Raw genomic sequence first — 20,865 nt, 5'->3', positions numbered from 1 at the left:
CAGCTGGTCTCCAGAGCGAGAGCCAGGATAGGCTCCAAAGCTACACAGAGAAACCCTGTTTCGAAAAACCCAAAATAAAGAAAAGAAAAAAAGACAGTTGAGCTGAGCCTGTGAGATGGCTCGTGGGTAAAGGCATTTGCTTAAAAGTATGGTGATGGAGTTCAATACCCATATACAGATGGAAGGAGAGAAGCAACTCACAGAATTGTCAAGCCTTTCTATGTAGCCCCTGAGCATGCTATATTCTGTCCCCAATAGATTAACAAGAAATACATAGGGCTGGAGAGATGGCCCAGAGGTTAAGAGCACCTGCTTGCTCATGCAGAAGTCCTGAGTTCAATTACCAGCAACCACATGGTAGCTCACAACCATCTGTAATAAGATATGGTGCTCTCTTCTGGTATGCAGACAGAACACTTATATACATAATAAAATAAATAAAAATAAATCTTTAAAAAAATACATATGGGACTGGAGAGATGGCTCAGAGGTTAAGAGCACCAGCTGTTCTTCCAGAGGTCATGAGTTCAATTCCCAGCAACCACATGGTGGCTCACAACCATCCATTATGAGATCTGGTGTCCTCTTTTGGTGTGCAGATATACATGGAAGCAGAATGTTGTATACTAAATAAATAAAATCTTTATTAAAAAAAAACCAAACATACAGTTCGACTATACTAGAGTACTTCTTACTGTTACAGAGCATGCCAGAGTCCCTTTCTTTTCTAAGATTTTTTTTTTAGGTGTGTGGGTATGCATGTGTGTAGGTAGGTGGGTCCTTGTGGAGGCCAGAGGCAGCCAATCCCTCTGGACCTAGAGTTAGAGATGGTTGTAGGCTGTCTGATGTCGGTGTTGGGAACTGAACTCGGGTCCTCTGAAAGAGCAGCAAACTCTCTTAACAGCTGAGCCATCTCTCCAGCCTACAGTTACCCTTTATTTTTTAAAAATCATTTTATGTGTAGGGGTGTTTTGCCTCATGTATCTAAATGAATTAAGTGTTTGCCTCATTCCCAGAGAGGCCAGAGGAAGACATTGGATCCCCTGGAATTGGAGTGAGATATGGTTGTGGGTTTTGAGAACTGAATTTGGGTACTCTGCAAGAGCAGCAAATGCTCTTAACAGCTGAGCCATCTCTCCAGCCCATAGATCCCCATTCTCGATCTCAGGTCCTGAAGCTCTGGGTCCTTTGTATCAGTGGCCTTGTTTCCAGACCAGATTTGGAGTCAGGGACTCACTCTGGTCCCCAACTTTGAAGCACATATATCTACTACAATTTTGTCCCTGTCACTAGGGAACTAGACAGATCCTGGGAGGCTGGGGGGCAGAGACTTGAGCCTTACAGCAGCCCTTGGGTCCATTGTTTCTCCTGCACTTGTGGAATGACAGGAGTGGGGAGTGGCCACTGTTTTCACAGACTCTTACATAAAAAAAAAAAAGAGAGAGAGAGAGAGATGAAAATTTGGACCTTGGTCTTGGGAGGTCTAGAGCCACTTTTGTGTTCAATTTAAGAAGCAGTTGAGGTTTTCCCTATAGCCCATGCTGGTTAGGAACTTATGGCTAGCACGGGTCTTCCATCAGGGAGCAGCCCCCACCCCTTTACCAGATGATGGGATCGCACACCTCAGGAACTCTCTGCCACCCAGTGTAGCCTGGAGACAGAGTTGGCACTACTGACAAATCACTGGTCAGACATAGCCAATTTTCCAATGACCCTCACCCATGACCACCTGCTCTGTTCCCAGGCATGCTATGGGATCCTCAAGGTGCCTACGGGCAGCTGGCTATGCCGGACATGTGCCCTGGGAGTCCAGCCCAAGTGCCTGCTCTGCCCTAAGCGAGGAGGAGCCTTGAAGCCTACCAGAAGTGGGACCAAATGGGTACACGTCAGCTGTGCCCTGTGGATTCCTGAGGTGTGTATCGTGGGAGGCAGAAGATTTCAGAGAATAGAAGGTGGGGAAGGGGTTTGTGGAGAGCTCAGGTTGGGCCTGGCAGAATTTAGGTGTGAGTTCAGAAAAAGAAGGAGCTGTTGGACTCCCATGAAGACTCAGAGAGACAGGTCTAGGAATAACTGGGAACACTGTTGGTGGACCTGGTCATAGGTCAGGTCCAGTTTCTGTTGGAAAGTGGTGTGACCAGCCACTGGGACATTCTGGAGGGACGATTTGAGGTCCAGACTTCAGTCAGGGGATGGGGGGGCACTCAGATTATGAGATCCATTGAAACAAGGCTTTGGTTAACATCAGAATGAACCAGCCTTGCTGGCATACACCTGCAAATTCAGCACTTGGAAGATGGAGGTAGGTCATTATCAGATACATCTTGAATTTGATGCTAGCCTGGGCTATACAACATCCTGTCTCAAAACCAAGCAGGAGGGCACAGATAATCCACTTGTCTAGACGGTTACAGCAGGAACTCGGGTTGTGGGCCTACCCCTCTGTCTGAGATTGGGGTGCAGAGGTAGCCTGTGGCTGGGGTCATGTGGAAGGGCCATAGACAGTAGACTGGGTCCACAGTGGCCATCCATTTTCATTAAAAAATGAGATGCACCAGGCGGTGGTGGCGCATGTCTGCAACCCCAGCACTTGGGAGGCAGAGACAGGTGGATCTCTGTGAGTTCGAGGGCAGCCTGGTCTACAGAGTGAGTTCCAGGACAGGCTCCAAAGCTACACAGAGAAACCCTGTCTCGAAAACCAAAATAAAATATGAGATGCTAAAATTCACCAGGGTTTTGGTCAGCTCTAATGTATTGAAACCTCTGTCCACTGCTGTCCGTGTCTAGAAGTCAGCTAAGAGACCCTGTCAGCATGTGGCTTTTCCCTTCCTGGTTCTCAATCCAGAGGTTCCCAGTGGTTTCCACCTTGCCATTCTTGGGGTAGTGATTATTTGTGCCAGATCTGCATCTGAAAGACCAGGACTGCCTCTCAGTGTCCTCTCTTCTGACTACAACATACACAGACACTTATTAAGAACCCCATCCTTGGGGTCTGGCAAGATGGCTCAGCAGGTAAAGGTGCTTGCTGCCAAACTTGACAACCTGAGTTCAGTCCCTGGGACCTACATAGTGGAAGGAGAGGACCGACTCCTGCAAGTTGACCTCTGACCTCCACTCCTGTGCTGTGAATTACATGAACAAACATCTGTACACATGCACCTCTGTCTCAGAGCCTACACTCCCAGGTATATGCTTCTAGCCAGCTACATTCTTACATTTGCACACTCTGAGGCTAGATCCAAGTGAGCAGGTACTTGATTGAGCTGGGGTGGGGAACTCAAACTCTCCATGTGTTGAGTCAGGGAGGACTTGGGATTTGTGAGCTCAACTACAGCTCTGTCTGTGCACTACCTGCTTACAACACACAGCTTCCCATTGGAGCACTGATGCAGCTCACTGTATTCTGCCCAGGTCAGCATTGGCTGTCCAGAGAAGATGGAGCCCATTACCAAGATCTCACATATTCCAGCCAGCCGCTGGGCCTTGTCTTGTAGCCTCTGCAAAGAGTGCACAGGCACCTGCATCCAGGTATGTGGCCTCTTCTGCCCTGCTGCCCGCCTGAGCCTACTTCTTACCAGACAGATGGCACCTGGGGGACTAAAACCACAGTATTTACCACTCTCCCCTGAGGCGGCATCACTGATGAGCCGGAGAGGCTTAGGACTGGGGCCATGCTTGGTGCTTACCCATCAGTAAGGTACATTTCTATCATTTATCCCCATACTTCCAAGGAATAGGAACAGACTGCACCCATGAATGCTAAGAACATTGCTTTCCTATGAGAACAAGTTAACTCTGGGCTTGAAGAATAGTGCATTGGCTTTTTAGACTACAACTCTGACATGTGAGAGGAATGGAGATCTAAATTCCTCTCCAGCTAGGCCAATGGTCCTCCTGACACAAGATGGGCTTACTGGTCTACCTGTGATGATGGCTCCTGTCTTGGTGATCATTAGGATAACCCAAGGCTTTCAAAACAAATGAAGGCAAGCCCCACTATTCTGATCCACATGTGAAGGGAGCTGTGGATTTGCTTTTCTCACAAAGCAGGGGTTGTGGTGCTTCTGGTCTATGCTGTGGGGGTGGAAGACTACCTTTGTCCCTCTCATCTCCCCCAGGAACACAGTTGACTTCGCAAATAGGCCTCTACTCCATTTATCAGCCTTCCAAAAAGGCTCTAGATGCTGGGGACATGGTATCTATGTTGAGTATACCAATGACGAACTGGTTCCAGTGGTCCTGTCCCCATCCAAGGCTGGGAGGGATGGTCCTTTAGCTGTTTGGACAAGAGAAAGCAGCTGCTCCTAGAGAGCAGAGCCAGGGCAGACTCCTGGCTTTGATGACAATATAATAAAGAAGGATGTGATTGGCTTTAGCTCTCCCCCCCCCCCCCCGCCTCTGCCCTCTAATCCCATAGTCATTTTGTCCACTGGACAGTGTATCTTGTCCCCAGGAGAGTCGTCACCTTCTGGTTGTTGGCTCCTTCACGGTGTCTGGGATTTCTAGCTGCCTCAGGGTTCCTGTTTTTCCTGCCAAAGCTCTTTCAACACTGTGGGATGTTGGAGCCCGTGCCATTTTATGTAGGGTCTCGCCAGCATATCGTGAATGCTCCACCATTCCCTAGATGAACCCCTACATTGTTCCTGGGGCTCCTTTAATGCCTGACACTGTCCTCCTCTCTCCAGTGTTCCATGCCTTCCTGCATCACAGCATTCCATGTCACATGCGCCTTTGACCGTGGCCTGGAAATGCGGACTATATTAGCTGACAACGATGAGGTCAAGTTCAAGTCACTCTGCCAGGAGCACAGTGACGGGGGCCCTCGGAATGAGCCTACTTCTGAGCCCGTGGAGCCTAGCCAGGCCATTGAGGACCTGGAAAAGGTGACCCTACGCAAGCAGCGGCTGCAGCAGCTAGAAGAAAACTTCTATGAGCTGGTGGAGCCAGCTGAGGTGGCCGAACGGCTGGACCTGGCCGAAGCACTGGTGGACTTCATCTACCAGTACTGGAAGCTGAAGAGGAGAGCCAATGCTAACCAACCGCTGCTGACACCCAAGACCGATGAGGTTGACAACCTGGCCCAACAGGAACAGGATGTCCTCTATCGCCGCCTGAAGCTTTTCACCCACCTGCGGCAGGACCTGGAGAGGGTAAGTGGCCTTGCCTGTTACTCCATGTGTCCTGCCTAGGGACAGCCAGGGCTCAAGGGCATGAAAGCTGCCAGGATTAGAAGATACTGAGGGATGAGGGATGCTTTACAGACTCTGCCAGCTCATTGTCTTTGAGTGGCTCTCTCTCTCTCTCTCTCTCTCTCTCTCTCTCTCTCTCTCTCTCTCTCCTTCCCTTTCCCTCTCCCTCTCCCTCTCCCTCTCCCTCACTCACTCACTCAGAAGAGAGGGGGCTTTTCAAGACAGGATTTCTCTGTTGCTCTGTAGACCAGCTTGTCCTCAAACTCACAGAGATCCTCCTGCCTCTGCCTCCCAAGTGCTGGGGTTAAAGGTGGATGCCACCATTGCCTGGCTTTTGATTCTTTCTTGTCCCAGCCCTTTCCCAGGCCTTGGTGAAGGTGGCCTGTGGGGACAGGAGGGAAGGATACTAGGACCTATTGCCTTTAGTCCCACTTCTGACCTCTGTGGACGGTGACTGGGATTGTAGGAGCCAGTGTTACCCAGGGTAGCTATGTCCTGGGGTACTGAGAGCAGGAATTGTCCAGTTACCAGGCAAACTTGTGCTGGCCAGAACTGGGTGGGCAAAGGTGAATGGTGGATATGAACCCCACAGACTGCCAGGCAGAGCACAGGGAATAAGGGCCAAATGACGCATGAGACATTCCCCCACAGAGGTATTCCAGGCCTGGCCTGGGTAAGTAAGCCACACACACTCCCATCTTTGTTTCAGGAGACAGATAGACGTGTGGTTTGGTCCCTGGTGGTACATGTGGGGCTGAGGGAGGTGAGCATGTCTGGATCAGTACCCAGGAGCTGCTCTGGCATCTTCTTTCTGAACATTAAACTCTAGGGTTCAGAGAACTATAGTGTCCTTCATGGACCCAGGTAACATGTCACCTCTTCGTGGGCTGTGTTAGGAAACGTTCCTGATTGGAAGCCTCAGAGGGACTTTGTTGTTGACTGCTTTTCCTATCTGTGCCTCAGTGAGCCAGTCTGTCAAATGGTAGGGCACCCCAGCAGGTGCTATGCTGTGACAGATGGCAGTGACTACTCTCAGCTTCCCTATTCTCACACATCTGCCCTGGGGGCTGAGTAAGGAGAAATGACCGTGGTGGCCTGAGAAGGAACTTACTGCCTGATAGCCACTAAGTCTGTTACCAGGTCAGAAGGCCGGCGGTGTGGTAAGAATCATATGTCTCTGGTTGTTAGGCCAGAGGGAAAAGCTGATTGCATTGCAGCCACCACTTCTCAGGCAGTTCAGCCTCCTGTCACAAGGAATCACAGCTCCTTCCAGGGTTGTCCTACCCCTGTGCAAATTGCTGTCCCTCTTGTTACTTCCCAGAGGACCTAGCAGATGTGGCCCCATCAGACTTAACCTCCTGAGGAAGACTGTCCCAGCCCAGGAGGCAGCAGTCGATGGGGTTCAGGAGGATGGAGTGATAGGAAGTCTTAGTCTCCTTGGATTGGAGCTTTACTTTGAGGTGGGGGTCAGGAAAAGCAATATTGACTATTTACAGTTCTGTAGATTTTCCTGAGCAAATGTCCTCTTATGATCCCTCCATCCTCCCACCCCAGTGTCAGCTGGTACAGGGGCCACTATCTGAGGCTGGCGAGGGCTAGTATGCCAGGAAGCTGGTCGGCCAGGATCCAAAGTCTCGGGGCAGATAGGGCTACCTCAGACCCCTCCAAGGGCAGGTAACACCTATCTGAGCCTCTAGAGAGAGGCGTAAGAGCCTACTTGGAACTCTTGTGAAATCTCTTGGGAGCTTTTGACAGGAGCCCCTTTCTAAACTGCTTCCCAGAATCCTCAGGGCTGAAGAAGAAAACTGTCAGATAGCATTGACACCCAACCTTGGGCCCTCCCAGGACCACATGTTGGTGATTTAACACCAATGAAAATCACCAAGCAGTCTATCTGGAGGGGTGGGGAAGTTTTCTCTGCAGAGCCCTATGGTGGCAGTGGCCTGGCCAGCAGGCCCAGTCTCTGACCATGGCTTAAAGCCAATAGCTGAAAGTACCTGCCTTTGACTGGGCACTAGGCCAGCTTGGGCCTGCTTCTGGAGTGAAGGTGCAGAATGAAGTTAGACTTAAGAGATCTTGGGTGGTCTGGCCGTTCACTGATTCTAGCACCCCTCCCCCCAGCTCCATGACTGCTTCTATTTCCTTTTCCAAGAAATGGAAGTAAGGATTCAAATGGCCTTGGGGGTCACACAAGGACAGTGGCCTCCATTGTTGGTTGTTTTATTTTGTTTGAGGCTAGGACTCATCCTGTAGCCCAAGCTAGCCTCACACTCATGGCAATTCTCCCGCCTCGCCCTCCCAAGTTCTGGGATTATAGGGATATGAGCCCCCTTTCCTGCTGCGGGCTGATTGTTGCCACTGTTGGCCCCATAAGCAGTTCAGCTCTTAGAAGAGGGTGAAGCCTGTGTCCCAAGAGTAGGCTCCAGAGAGCACAAGGAGGCCTGGTGCTTCAGCATGGGCATCTCTGGTGGTTCAGGAGCAGGGCTGCCACCAGCATGAAATTGATTTTATGGCCAACCCAGACGATGCGCTTTCCTACAAATTTCAGCCACAGGCCTGGACCTTGGCAGGCAGTGTGGATGGACACGGCCACTGCAGCCTCCAGAGTTATTCACGGCTGACAGAAAAATTGCAGTAGTGGACATCAGCCCTGCAAATGCCAGCTCATATCCCCTAGCAACCACGCTGGCTGTCAGGCCCTGCAGGGACTTGGTTGTGGTTCTTGCTACATGACTTACTCCAGAGACTGAACAGACCTTGTGTGGGAAGCAAGAGGGTAGCAGGAGCTCTCAGTCACACAGCTGCCCTGTGGGACTTGGGTCCTGCCCTTTTCTGACCTTGCCACTTGCCTCCTTGCTGGTCTCTAGATTGGGATCTCTTGCCAAAATCCCTAACAGCACTTGGCTGGTGGACAAGTCACTCTCTTCTCTACCTCTTGTCCCCACTCCATTCTCCCGGCCCTTTGTCTTCACTCGGTCTTGTTTAAGGACCCCACCCTGACCCAGGATGACTTCATCTTAGCTAATTTTATCTTCTGAGATCTTCTGTCCCATTCTGAGGTTCCCAGCAGGAAATCTAGAGGAATTCAACCAATATAGAGGCCCTGGAAGGTGTAAGGCCGCCAGGAAGTGGTCTGATTTGCATTTCAAGAACATTGCTGAGGGATGGTTTTACTGTCCCTATGAAAGGCTGGGGGATGGGCAGAACCAGGCTGTGAAGAGAGATGGTGTCAGTCACAAGGAAAGAGGAATGTAAATGTACCCATGGGTCAATTGTGGGTGGAGGCCAGAGAGCAAGTCGTGGGGATGACTCCAGTTTTCAGCCACCCCATCCCCTGCTGGCTGGCTTTGTCTCCCCTTGCTCCATTAGACTGTCCCCACAAGGCCTAGCTAGGCCTCCTGCTGGTCTTAGTTGTCCCTTTATCCAGGAGGCCTTGCACCCTTCTAGTCTTGGGTCAGGGCCACCTGGTCCTGGGAGTACCTCATCAGAATCTCTGCCTTGCTGGGTGGCAGGCTGTGTAAAGAAAGATCCCCTGACGGTGTTGCTTTCGGTAAATTCCTCCCAGACAGTAGATAGTCTCTGAGCCAGGCTGGCGTGCAGGGTGGTGCATCCACCCTGTTGATGCTTATAGGCTGAACTGGGTCTTCTAGAATCTTCTTCACAACGAGTCTCAGAAAGGAAAGAAGGAAGGCCATACCTGACAGAAATCTGGTCATACTCCCTTGAGCTAAGAAGAGGGGTCATGCCAAGAAGTGGGGGTTCTGAATTAAAGGCCACCCCAGGCAGCTTAAGGACAGAGAGACTTAACTAAGGAAGACCTTGGTGGGAATTGGATTCAAGCTGAACAGCTATGGTCAGAAACATCTATCACTGTTTCTGGAAAGTTCCATATGAACCTAAAGGAAATGCCAGACCAAGGGAGTGTCTCCGGCAGTGCCCTGGTCAGCCCAGGGGTCCATGGTTGGTAGTCTGCACGCAGGTGCAAAGGACCCCTTTAAAAGACAGACTGCCGCCCACTCCTGCTCTCTTTCCCACTGTTCCCCTGGAGCAGACAGGACTTTTCCTGTCTCCCTCTTCTCTCTCTGCCTGTGTCTCTTTACCTCTTTTCTCCCTTCCCCCTTCCCTTTCCAATAAAACTTCTCACTAAGCTCTGTCTTGTTATGATAATGCTCATGGGGAACCTTGTGCGGAGGACCTTGGCAGATTCCATGGCAGTGGAAGTTGACTTGGGTAGAGGGACAAACATGCCAGGCAAACAGAGCTTAGTGAGAAATTTTATTAGAAAGGGCAAGGGGTTGGGGAGGGAGAACAGAGAGAGGTAAAGAGACAGAGAGAGGACAGAGAAGAGGGAGACAGGAAAAGTCCTGTCTGCCTCAGGGGAACAGCAGGAGAGTGGAAAAAGAGAGCATAAGTGGGCGGGGTTATGTCTTTCAAAGGGGTCCTTTGCACCTGCATGCAGACTATGGAACCCTGGACTGACCAGGGTACTGCCTGAGTGCATTCTGCCAGGTGTCAGGGGACAGGCCTGTATAATGCCTGAGCCCTTACACCTGTTTCTGGAGAGCTCCATATGAGCCCAAAGGAAATGCCACACCAAGGGAGTGTCTCAAGGGCTGAAGCCTGGCCTTGGCCCCAGAAGTGTATGAGAGAACGGTACCGGGCACTGACAGGTAGGTCCGCCTCAGATGCTTCCAGATAGCCTGAAGAATGTGTGCCTGTCCTATAGACTAGGCCAGATGGCTTCAGAGACTGCTACCTTTGTAAAGTAAGGCATTGTGTCACTGTGGGTGCAGGAGCATTGCAGGAGTGGCAGGGACCTGGCCCAGGTCCTGATGTGGCAGGTAGTCTTGGGAAAGCTATTCTGCCTGTGCTCATTTGAAAGTCTAGTGCTGCTGGTGCCTTGGGGCTGGGCGTTAATGGTGCTTATATCTGAAGAGTTGCTTTGCTGGGAAAGGCAGCTGTTGGACAAGCTGAGAGGGTTGCCAAGGTGAGAGAGACCACACTGCCCGTACACTCAGGGTTTGGGAGTGAAGTCTCAAATGTCTTGGGCAGAGGGGAAGTGGCGTCGGCGGCCCGTGTTCAAAGCACTGCTTTCTCCAGCAACAAGGCCCCTACGGATGGCCGATGTGAGATGGGTGTCAGTGAGTAAGGTGAGAAATCTCTCTTGTGTCTCCTCAGGTTAGGAACCTGTGCTACATGGTGACAAGGCGCGAGAGGACGAAGCACACCATCTGCAAACTCCAGGAGCAGATTTTCCACCTGCAGATGAAGCTTATGGAGCAAGATCTGTGTCGAGGTAGGCACGGTACATTCCCTGCTGGGAAGGTGTGTCTGTGGGGCCTGGAAGGGCCTGGGTCCCTTCTCACCACCATTGCACTCATCAGGTCCATGTGGGAACCTGTCAATGCCCTGGAGCCAGAGTTTGGACTGTGGCTTTCGAGCCTGCCCTCGGTGGCACCACTGGTTCCCTGGGATCGCCCAGTGGCTTAGCTTGCACGAGGACAGGTGCAGATGATACAGTTTTCCTGGCTCTGCTGGGTGGGCTCAACACAGGCAGAAGCTGGCTGTCTTCCCTGAACCCTGGTGTGCCTGGGGCTCAATCCTCAGAAAGGCAACTGCACAGAGATGAGGCTGTGTGTTTCCCTCTCTCTGGTCTCACGTGACAAAATTAAGCTGTGTTTTCTTTGTCCTCTTTCAGTCTCTGGCTATAACATGCATTTAGCACATCTAGAAATCAGGGGCAAAGGTCTTGACATTGATTGCATTGGATAGTTACGAAGGAGGACACGCTTGGCACCCCACATACAGATGCCATCACGCTCAGATGTTCAACATATGCAGCAGAAATGGATAGGTAGATAGAGCTTTGGAGATGTGGGCTGCCACTGCCCACTCAGCCTGTGGGTCATTCTGGGACTTGGGTGGAGGAGGAGGAGAGCTGTTGGGGGCACCATTAGAGGGAATGACTGCCGCCTTCTCTGCCAGTAGCTGAATTGCTCCTTTTACCCTTTGGGATTACCAGATGTGGTGGAGCATACCTGTGAACCCAGTGTGCAAGAGGTTGAGTTCAGGGTCAGCCGGTGCTACATCATGAGCTCCTTTCTTTTAAAAGAAATTTAAGCCAGGCATTGGTGGTGCTCATTTTCATCCCAGCACTCGGGAGGCAGAGGCAGGTGGATCTCTGTGAGTTCAAGACGAGCCTGGTCTACAAGAGCTAGTTCCAGGACAGCCTCCAAAGCCACAGAGAAACCCTGTCTCGAAAAACCAATAATAATTATAATAATAATAATAATAATAAAAGAAAGAAATTTTTAAAAAGGGGAAGAGAAGTTGGAGAGATGGCTCAGGAAGGGGTTAAGAGCACTGGCTGTTCTTTGAGAGGATCTGGATTCAATTGGTGGCACCCACATGGTGGCTCTCAACTGTCTGTACCTCCAGTTCCAAGGAATCTAGTGCCCTCTTCTGGCCCCTTAGGGGCTGGGACTATCGCTTATTTGATAGGGTGCTTGCCTAACATGCATGAATCCCTGGGTTTGATCCTCAGCACTACATAGAACCAGATGTTCTGGTGTACATCTGTAATCCTAGCACTTGGGAGGTAGAGGCAGAAGGATCGGGAGTTTTGGGTCATCCACAGCCACATAGCAGGTTCAAGACCATCCCTGACTAGGTAACAACTATTTTCTTTTGTTGTTTTTGGTTTTTCAAGACAAGGTTTCTCTGTACAGCCTTGGCTGTTCTGAAACTCATTCTGTAGACCAGGCTGGCCTCAAACTCAGAGATCCGCCTCTTCCTCCGGAGTGCTGGGTGTGTGCCACCACTGCCTGGCTAAGAAACCATTTTCTTATGTATTTGTTATGTGTGCGAATGTTTTGTCTTTATATCTGTACGTGCACTGTGTGTGTCCTTGGTTCATGTGGAGTTTAGTTAAAAGATGGTATCAGATCTCTTGGAACTGGATGGCCACGAGCCACCATATGGGTGGTAGTTATTTAACCCAGCATAATCAAAGGAAAAATGAAAAAAATTACTGTTGCCAATTATAGAGGTCAAAGCAGGTCATGCCCTTGTGGAATTGTCAGCTGTATAGCCTCCTGAGCCTTCCTGCCCATGAACAGTTTATTCTCTGGAGCAAGAAAGTAGTGTCCCAGGGTGTGCAGTCAGTGGCCGTACAGGGACAGAGGTATTGAGGGGGACACCGCAGCACTTGAAGAGGCCACACATGTGTCTTCCTAAGCACCCCAAAGCCTGCACAAAGTCTTTGTGTTCAAGGAAGCTGAGTGTGGTGAGGCAGGAGTAGCACCTTCGGGCACAGGATTCTACACACCAGAGGATCTACCCGCAGCATAGGTTCTTGAGACTCTGCAGCTCCTTGTACTGGGTAGGAGAAAGCACCATTGTTCAGGGCAGTGCACCTTTGAAGAAGACTGCTTTACCCCTGCTTGAAGTGGACAAACCCAGGGGAGAGAACGTGCTTAGACAAGGCTGTGGGGTAACCACAGTGAGACATGGGAGATCTTGGGACCTTAGGATGTTAGGCATGGGACCCATGTTACAGGAAAGGAGACTGAGGAACAGCTAAAGGCTCTAGGGGATGAGAACAGCTGAGGGCATGCTTTATACTCCCCCCAACCCCTGAGACAGGGTTTCTCTGTAGCTCTGTAGACCAGGCTGGACTCAAACTCTTAGAGATCCATCCGCCTGCTTCTTCCTCTCAAGTGCTGGGATTAAAAGTGTGTACCACCATCGCCAGGCTTTTTTTTTTCTAACATTGTTCAGAAAGCCCTCCTGTTTCTGTTGAGGAGCTGGGGACCCTTTTGTAGAGCAAGGAACATAAGAACCAGATGTGAAACCGGAACCTCACGTCTTCTGCGTCACTGCGGAAGCAGGCCAGGAGGCAAGAAGCTTGATCAGGAGCTTGGCTGTGGTGTCAAGCCCCAAACCTAAGCCTCATACCCCAAGTTGATGCTTTTCTGCCCTGTGTCCAGCTCCTTATCCTGACATTTGAGTCCCTGTCCTGTCCGTATAACATCCAGTCACCATGTCCACTAAAGTCCAAGTCCCGTGCCTACCCCAAGATCCTTCATAGAGCTGTGGGTGGTACCTTCTCTTCTACCCCAGCTCTCCCTGCGTCTAGGTGTCATGGAGGACCCCTGGACTGCCACTCAAGTTTAACTCTCTTCTTTCTCTGACCCAGAGCCTTCTGGGAGGAGACCAAAGGGCAAGAAGAGTGACTCAAAGAGGAAAGGCCGAGAGGGTCCCAAGGGCAGTAGCCCTGAGAAGAAAGAGAAGGTGAAGGCTGCGCCAGAGTCTGTCCTGGGGCAGCTGGGTAAGTGAGGGGCCACCATGGTCTGGCAGACAACAGCCCACCTTTCAGCTTCACCCCACTGGAGGCCAGCAGTATGAAGCAGAGATGATGGCCTTCTCAGAGAAGAGTCACTTAGGCCCTTCCTCTTCCAGGTACCCTCAGCATCCCAGCCTCCCCTCACCGAGATCCCAAGAAATTCTAACTGAATAGAGACGGTTCAGGAGCTGCCCTGGGCAGAGTGATGAATCCTCCCAGAGCTGCCTAGGGGAAGACTACAAGAAGTCTTTGTCCCTGTTCCACACTGCCAGAGCCACCCCCTCTGCCACCGCTCCCACGGGCTGTTTACTCAACCCCAGTAGACCTTTCTTGAGCCACCCAGAGACCAAGAGGAGTGACAGCAGGCCCCCTAGTCACTGTCACAATAGACCTCAGTAAAATAGGGCCCAAAGCTAGCCCTGGCCACCCTGTTTCAAGGAGGCATCTCTTATAGGGTGATTTCCTTCAAGCTGCTGGAGGGACTGTAAAGATGCAGCGCCCCCTGGTGGCCTCTCTGCTTTTACCACTTTGAAATTCTTAAGTGTTTGAACAAGGAACTCACCACTTCCTTTCCACTGCACTCCACAATTTGCAAAGTCAGTCCTGGGGTCCGTCATCCTGGTGAGCAGGGACTGTGTGTCTGGCCCCGCTTTTTGGTAGCATTGATAGGAAGGGTGAACAGAAAAGATAGCTTGCCTGGGTGGGTTGATGGTCTTGGGCCGCCTGAAAAGGTGGTGTACACAGCTCACACACCTGCCTTCTTTCTCCCATTGGTCAGGTCTGTCCACCTCGTTCCCTATCGATGGCACTTTCTTCAATAGCTGGTTGGCACAGTCAGTGCAGATCACAGCAGAAGACATGGCCATGAGTGAGTGGTCTTTGAACAGTGGGCACCGGGAGGATCCAGCTCCAGGTCTGCTGTCAGAGGAGTTGCTGCAGGATGAGGAGACGTTACTCAGCTTCATGAGGGACCCCTCATTACGACCTGGTGACCCTGCCAGGAAGGCCCGAGGCCGCACTCGCCTTCCTGCCAAGAAGAAACCACCCCCGCTTCAGGATGGGCCCAGTGCACGGACCACTCCAGACAAGCCACCCAAGAAACCCTGGGCCCAGGATGCTGGCAGTGGCAAGGGCGTGCAAGGACCACCCACCAGGAAGCCACCACGGAGGACGTCTTCTCATTTGCCGTCCAGCCCTGCAGCTGGGGACTGTCCTGTCCCAGCAGCAATGGAAAGCCCCCCCCCACTGGCCTCTGAAACCCTGGACGAGACAGCCCTCATGGCTTCCGACTTGAATGTCCAAGTGCCTGGCCCTACAGTGAGCCCCAAGCCCTTGGGCAGGCTCCGGCCACCCCGAGAGATCAAGGTCAGTCGGAAATCTCCGGGTGCTAGGTCTGACGCTGAGACAGGACTGCCATCTGCTGTGGCCGAGAGGCCAAAGGTCAGCCTGCACTTTGACACTGAGGCTGATGGCTACTTCTCTGATGAGGAGATGAGCGACTCTGACATAGAGGCAGAGGACAGTGGAGTACAACGGGCTTCCAGGGAGGCAGGGGCAGAGGAGGTGGTTCGCATGGGGGTACTGGCCTCCTAACTCACCAGGGTACTGCCCTGGTCCCCCACAGGGCCTCAGCCCAATCACAACTGCCATTTCCAACTGCTGAGTGTCCCAGACCCACCACTCTGTCGTGGTTTTATTTTTAATATATAGAGAGTTCTGAATTCCACTCCGTTGTCTTTCCTCTGTGCTGGCCTAGGACATTAGGATTCCTCCCGTGGCCCTGGCCAGGGACTATGCCAGGTTCTATGTGCCACCCTGTCCCAGTCCACACAACATCGCCGGGTTCTGGCTTGATGTAGACAAGGTGAAGGAGAGCTCAGGGCTCCTGCCCACTGCCACTGGGTGACACAGACTGTCAATTTGGGCATTATTTCATGGCAGATGGGCCATCCCAGGGCCTGCCCCGCCTTGTCCTCCCAGATTGCACTGGGGTTTGTTTTGGGTGGGGGGGGGTGTCCTGCTGCACTCCACTGATCCCTAAAGAAGTATAAGGAGTGATACCCAGCCAGTCTCTTCACTGTCACAAGCACAACGAGTTTATGAGAAAGCACTGAGGGGGTGCAGGGGGCCTGCCGGCTCCTGAATAGCCCACAACATCGTAGGCCTGCCCGCCCACCCGCAACCCCCCCTCCCTTGCTGCTCTGTCCCTGCCAGTGCCCAGCCCAAGCAGCTCTGGGAAGTGATTCCCACAATCCTTCCTGAGCTGTGCTATTTACTCAGGGGACTCCCCAAACAGCCAACCACCTGTACAGGTGCAAGGCTCCAAGGGAGGGCCAGTGCCCAGGCCGGGGCTTGGGCTTGGGGCTTAGATCTGCCCACGCAGAGAATCACTCTGGGGCTTCAACTTCCTTTCTTCCTTTGGGGCCAGTCTAGGCCACAGTCTGTTCTCTCCATGTGGAGCTGGCCAGACCAGACCGTTTGCCTTTTGAAGTTTCCTAGTCCTGCTAAGAGATGAGCTTCCTCATTGGTTTCCTTCTGGAAACATCCTTCCAACAAGTGTAGTGGGATCCCGGGGCCCAGGCAGGCCAGTGTGGGCCTGCTGGGGCTGGTTGAAGTATTGCTGGATCTTCCTGTGTTTCTCTGTCCCTTGACGCCTTAACCCCATTTCCCTCCCTGCTGTACCCCTTTCCTACTCCTCTTCAATCCCCCCTCCTCCAAGTCCCCAGGTAGTTCTGAAAAGTCTTGATGGAGTGGCCCCAGGGTGATAGCTCAGGGAACAAAGGAATTCCGTGAAAATATTTGTGTGTTTTTTTTTTTTTCTTCTTTTACGAATTACTCTTGGGTCACTTCCACCACTGGTAAAGCCAGAACTTCTCCAACCAGAACCTTGCAAAAGTCCAGTGAACCAGTCGAATCATCCTGAGAATGCCAAAGAATATTTTGACCATAATATACAGCACAGCCCGGACCTGACAACTGTCAACTTGAACTTCCGTTTCAAAGGAGTTGGTTAGCAACAGAGTTCTGAGACTCAGTTATTGCACACACCTACAGAGAAGGGCCCAAGGCCTCGGCTGCTGCTGCCGCCGCCGCCGCCACTACCGCCGCTGCTGCTGCTGTTGGTTTACGGTCCCTGGGCTGGGCCGCTGTGAGTGTGGTCCTAAACTTTGAGGACTCCTCCCCTCTGGGGGGAGAATCCTGACTATGAGTCCAGCGTGGTTCCCCCCCCCCATCGCCACCACACAGATACACAAAGAGCAAATATACGGGACCTTCACCCACCTCGACTCCAAAACTATCAAGGTACGACAGTGAGTTTGAGCAAAATCAGAAGCAAAGATAATGACTTCAGTTTGGTGGATTGGACAAACATGTCTAATTCAAATGGACTCTGAGGGCATGGGGTGGACTCCAAGGATCCGGGCATCGGGATGGCATCGGCTACCACATAGACTTAGTCTGCCTGCCCATCTTGGTAGTAGTGACAACGCGGTGTCAGTGTCAGCATCCCCACCCCAGTCTCTTGTTTACTGCCTTTGAACAGACCTTCCTTACCCCTGTGCTTTGGGTCACTTCGGGTCGCAACCTTGTCTGCTGGATTGCCTGGTGGTCTGACCTGTGGGACGCAAAGGACGTGGGGGCTTAAAGAACAACCAAATGCTTCAGGGCGAGGGAGGGAATGGTCTTGACCGCTCTGTTCCACCTCGGGGCAGGGGCTGGGCTCGGTGGGTAGATATTAGTGATGAGTGGAGTGAATCTGACCCCTTTTTCTGGGCCTCTGGCACTCTTCCCCCAGAGCCTGAACTGGGTAGGCAAGTGAAGCGCTTCAGAGAGCCTCTGCATATTTTGGCCTCTGGGTTCTGGGCCTCTTGACAGTTGGCACCTGCTTTGGGCCCGCTGTATCCACTAGGTCCTGCCTGCCACGAAGCCCAGTTGTCCGTTACTGTGGCTAGTTAGCAGGCCCCTTCAGCAGGCAAGTCCTGTGGCAGTCTTCATCAGGCAGCTGTCTCTTCTAAGAGGCCATCAGTCTGTGAGGAGGATGAGGAGGTCCCATTACTCTCTCCTTAGTTCCTCCCAGGCCACTGTTCATGGTGTAGGTGGCACCCTTTAGGCCAGAGGCAGTTCTCTTGCCCGCATCCCCTACCCCTCCTTAGGGAGGCCGAAAGGACTCTGTAACTCGTTCTGGCTATTGTACCCTTTCCCAGCGTCAGCCCTGGCTGCCTTCCACCTCATTCCCTCTCACCACAGGCTAATGTGCAAGGAAAGTATTTTTGTGTATCATTAGGTGTATTTTGAAACAAGTAAAAAGGAGAGAGAATGCTCATTTACTTTATTAAATGGGCCCTGACTTTGTAAATGGTGTGAGAGTCTTTGCGATGTAAGGGCCACAGGTTCATTGGAGAAACCAGCCACCCAGGTTCCTGGGCTCTGTGTGTGTGTGTGTGTGTGTGTGTGTGTGTGTGTGTGTGTGTGTGTGTGTGTGTGTGTGTGTACAGATCGCTGTGCACATAACGTGTGTATGCATGGACACCCTATGGGACTTGCTAGGGTTTCTAAAGAATCCACTGCCTGATTCTCCAGGAATGTTGGTAACAGGTTAGACTTAGGGTTTGCTCACCATTGCCACATATGGCCCACCTGTGCCCATGCCTGAAGCTCTGTGGAACCACGTGTGATCTCTGTAGTAAGGTCCTTGAGACAACTCTCCCATGCCCTTGGCCTAGCTGGCCACATTGGCCCGAGAGCCAGAGGTGTTGGAGTCGGGGACCCTTGGTTGTTCTTTAAGGCTCTTCCTGCCGCCTTCCCTCGAGGATGCACACTTGTGCTCCATCCAAATCATTTGGGGGTGGCGGTGGGGAGGGTGATATGAATGTCACAGGAGGAGACACCTTCTGTCTTTGTTTCAAAGAAAGTGATGTGCCATTTGTTAATATACAAGAGAAATACTGAAAATATATTGAAAAGAGCAATTTTAAATTATTTTTGGCTTATGTTGCAATATTTATTTTCTTGTATTAGAGAAGATTCCTTTGTAGAGAAAAATGTATTTTTCATTACCGCAAAGACCTATTTCTCCTTTTTGTACATTGTCCTTGTTCGCAACCCTTAACGAGCAATAGAATGTCCGGTCACCCCCGCGTGGCCAGTGCCCACTGTGCCCTGCATGATTGTGTTGCTGCTGCTGCTGCTGCTGCTGCATAGTTTCCGCCCCTGTCCTGTCCTGCTCACTCACTGGGGCTTCTGGATTTTGGCCCCTGCCAGGGTCTATGTCTAAGAAGCCCATTGCACTCCTGTGTGTTGGCAAATTCAGTTAATAAAGCAATGTTTTCTGTGCTGGCTGCTGTGAGGTTCTGTTGCACAGGGTGGGTAGGAGACCTGGGAATCCCATTGCATGCTTACTGTATGCTCAGAAAGTCCCGAGTTCCAGCGGTGCTTGCAAACATTTCACGGTGTGCTTGCAGTACACTCCATGGGCTGTGCCTTAAGGGAGTGCCTTTGATCTTCAGTGTTAGCCCCTGGCATTCAGGATCAAGGATGAAGAGGTAACCCAAAATCACAACTCTGGTACTAGGTAAAGTGTCACATCAAAGGGTTGCTGAGCTCCTACTGGAAAGTGTGGGAGGGTCTTTTCCAGAAATCAGTGGAGAATTCTGCCTAGGCTTGTGTTTCAGCCCCTGCTCCTTGCCATGCTCTGGGATTGGTCTAGGGAATGGCTTCTGGTGCTGGCTGAGTACCATTGGGGGCCGACACAGCTCAGGGAGAGTGCTTCTGAGGAAGTGGCATCATTCCTTCCTTTAGTATGTTGGCCACATACTGCTGAGGTGCTGTGCCCACCCAACCTCCTGATGGAGACCCAAAGAACCAATAGAAATTGGTGTGACCTCTGGGAGATGGGATGATAGGAAATTCAACTTTGGGGGAATGCTTGGGTCATCCAAGATCAGTCCACAGAAACTTAAAAAAAAAGACATCCTGGTGTGCATTTATCCTGAGTACAGCTGTCTACTGACCTCCATGTGTGCACTGTTGCACACACACCTTTTGAAAATTAGAAATCCAGCCAAGCGGTGGTGGCTCACACCTTTAATCTCCGCACTCAGGAGGCAGAAGTGGGTGGATCTCTGAGTTTGAGCCAGCCTGGTCTACAGAGTGAGTTCCAGGACTGCCAGGGCTGTTACACAGAGAAATCCTGTCTCAAAAAACCAAAAAGAAAAAATTAAATCTGGACAACAACAGAACAGCATCAATTTGATGATTCCACTCTTTTTTTTTTTTCTTACTATATAACACTTGCTGTTTTGGGTTTAAAAAAAAAAAAAAGGAAGAAAGAAATCCAAACTTACTGCATCATAGCTATCAGTCTCCTTGAGATGATGTGAGGTAATACAATAGTGAGACAAAGTGAAGTAAGTTGTTTATTTCCAGAATCTTCCATTCAATATTTTTGGATAATGTTGACCCACATGTTACATAGAGATAGCAGAACTACTATGGACTGGGCATCATAGCTTTTGTGAGCAGAATGCATGCACAAATTCCTAGCACTGCCTTTTAAGTCATGGGATCTAGGGGAGACACAATAAATTGAAACTGTGACATCATAAGTGGTATCAAAGCAGCAGTTTGACTGTGTCTGGCTTCATGTCGGTTAGCATAGTGCCCAAGAGGCTTATCACGTCTTAGGATTCCCTTTGTAAGGATTTCTCTCCCTCTGAGACAGGTCTGTAGCCCAGCTGACCTGGAACTCTATACAATTGAAGATCCTCAGTGCTGGGATTACAGTGTGACCACTACACTATGCCTGCAGTGCCGACTCATGCTGCCAGTATGTGGCCCTACTTGGAGGCAGTGGGTTTAAGGGAAGAAAATTGGGTCTCTGGGGACATCCTTTGAATTGACCATGGAGACCTCAGCCCTTTCCAATTTTCTTAGTTTTCACGGTCATAAGCTGAGGTTTTGCCATGCACTGCCTCCATGACGCCTTGCTTCTCCACAGGCCGAAGAGCAACAGCCACCGCCTGGCCACAGACTGAAACTTCCACTCAGGTGTGTCCTCCCGGTGATGGAAGGCTGAATGATGTATGATGTATAACCGTTTCCTCTTTAGAGACTGTTTCCTCTTTAGAGACTAACTTGTATCTGGGAAGACAGGCACAAGCTGCTATATCCGGATCATATGAGGGATTTAGAATAGTCAAAATTATAGAGACAGAAACAGGATGGTGGTTGCCAGGGACTCAGAGGAGAAAGTGAGGGCTTGTTTGGTGGGCATAGTAGTAGAAGTGTGTGGGGCCCAGGGGAGCTGACACCCATTGATGTGTGTGTATAATATGT

At 51.1% G+C, this 20,865-nt stretch overlaps 1 protein-coding gene across 5 annotated transcripts in view; it reads left to right on the top strand.

Annotated features, from left to right (window-relative positions):
- Positions 1 to 18,867, top strand: part of Jade2 (jade family PHD finger 2) — a 49,825-nt gene extending 30,958 nt beyond the window's left edge. For 4 of the 5 annotated variants that reach the window (XM_027427586.2, XM_027427589.2, XM_027427585.2 and 1 more), the window contains 6 exons: positions 1,745 to 1,912; positions 3,409 to 3,525; positions 4,683 to 5,147; positions 10,365 to 10,482; positions 13,384 to 13,515; positions 14,309 to 18,867. In XM_027427586.2, coding sequence (XP_027283387.1) covers positions 1,745 to 1,912; positions 3,409 to 3,525; positions 4,683 to 5,147; positions 10,365 to 10,482; positions 13,384 to 13,515; positions 14,309 to 15,123 — 1,815 coding nt within the window. In that variant the 3' untranslated portion in view covers positions 15,124 to 18,867. The remainder of the gene's footprint in view (positions 1 to 1,744; positions 1,913 to 3,408; positions 3,526 to 4,682; positions 5,148 to 10,364; positions 10,483 to 13,383; positions 13,516 to 14,308) is intronic. The other variant, XM_035447412.1, reaches the window with a different exon arrangement.
- The last annotated feature ends 1,998 nt before the right edge of the window (positions 18,868 to 20,865 follow it).

The sequence above is a fragment of the Cricetulus griseus genome, chromosome 7 (genome assembly GCF_003668045.3).
Source record: "Cricetulus griseus strain 17A/GY chromosome 7, alternate assembly CriGri-PICRH-1.0, whole genome shotgun sequence".
In the NCBI taxonomy this organism is placed as follows: Eukaryota; Metazoa; Chordata; class Mammalia; order Rodentia; family Cricetidae; genus Cricetulus; species Cricetulus griseus.
This window is presented reverse-complemented; position numbering and strand designations above follow the sequence as displayed.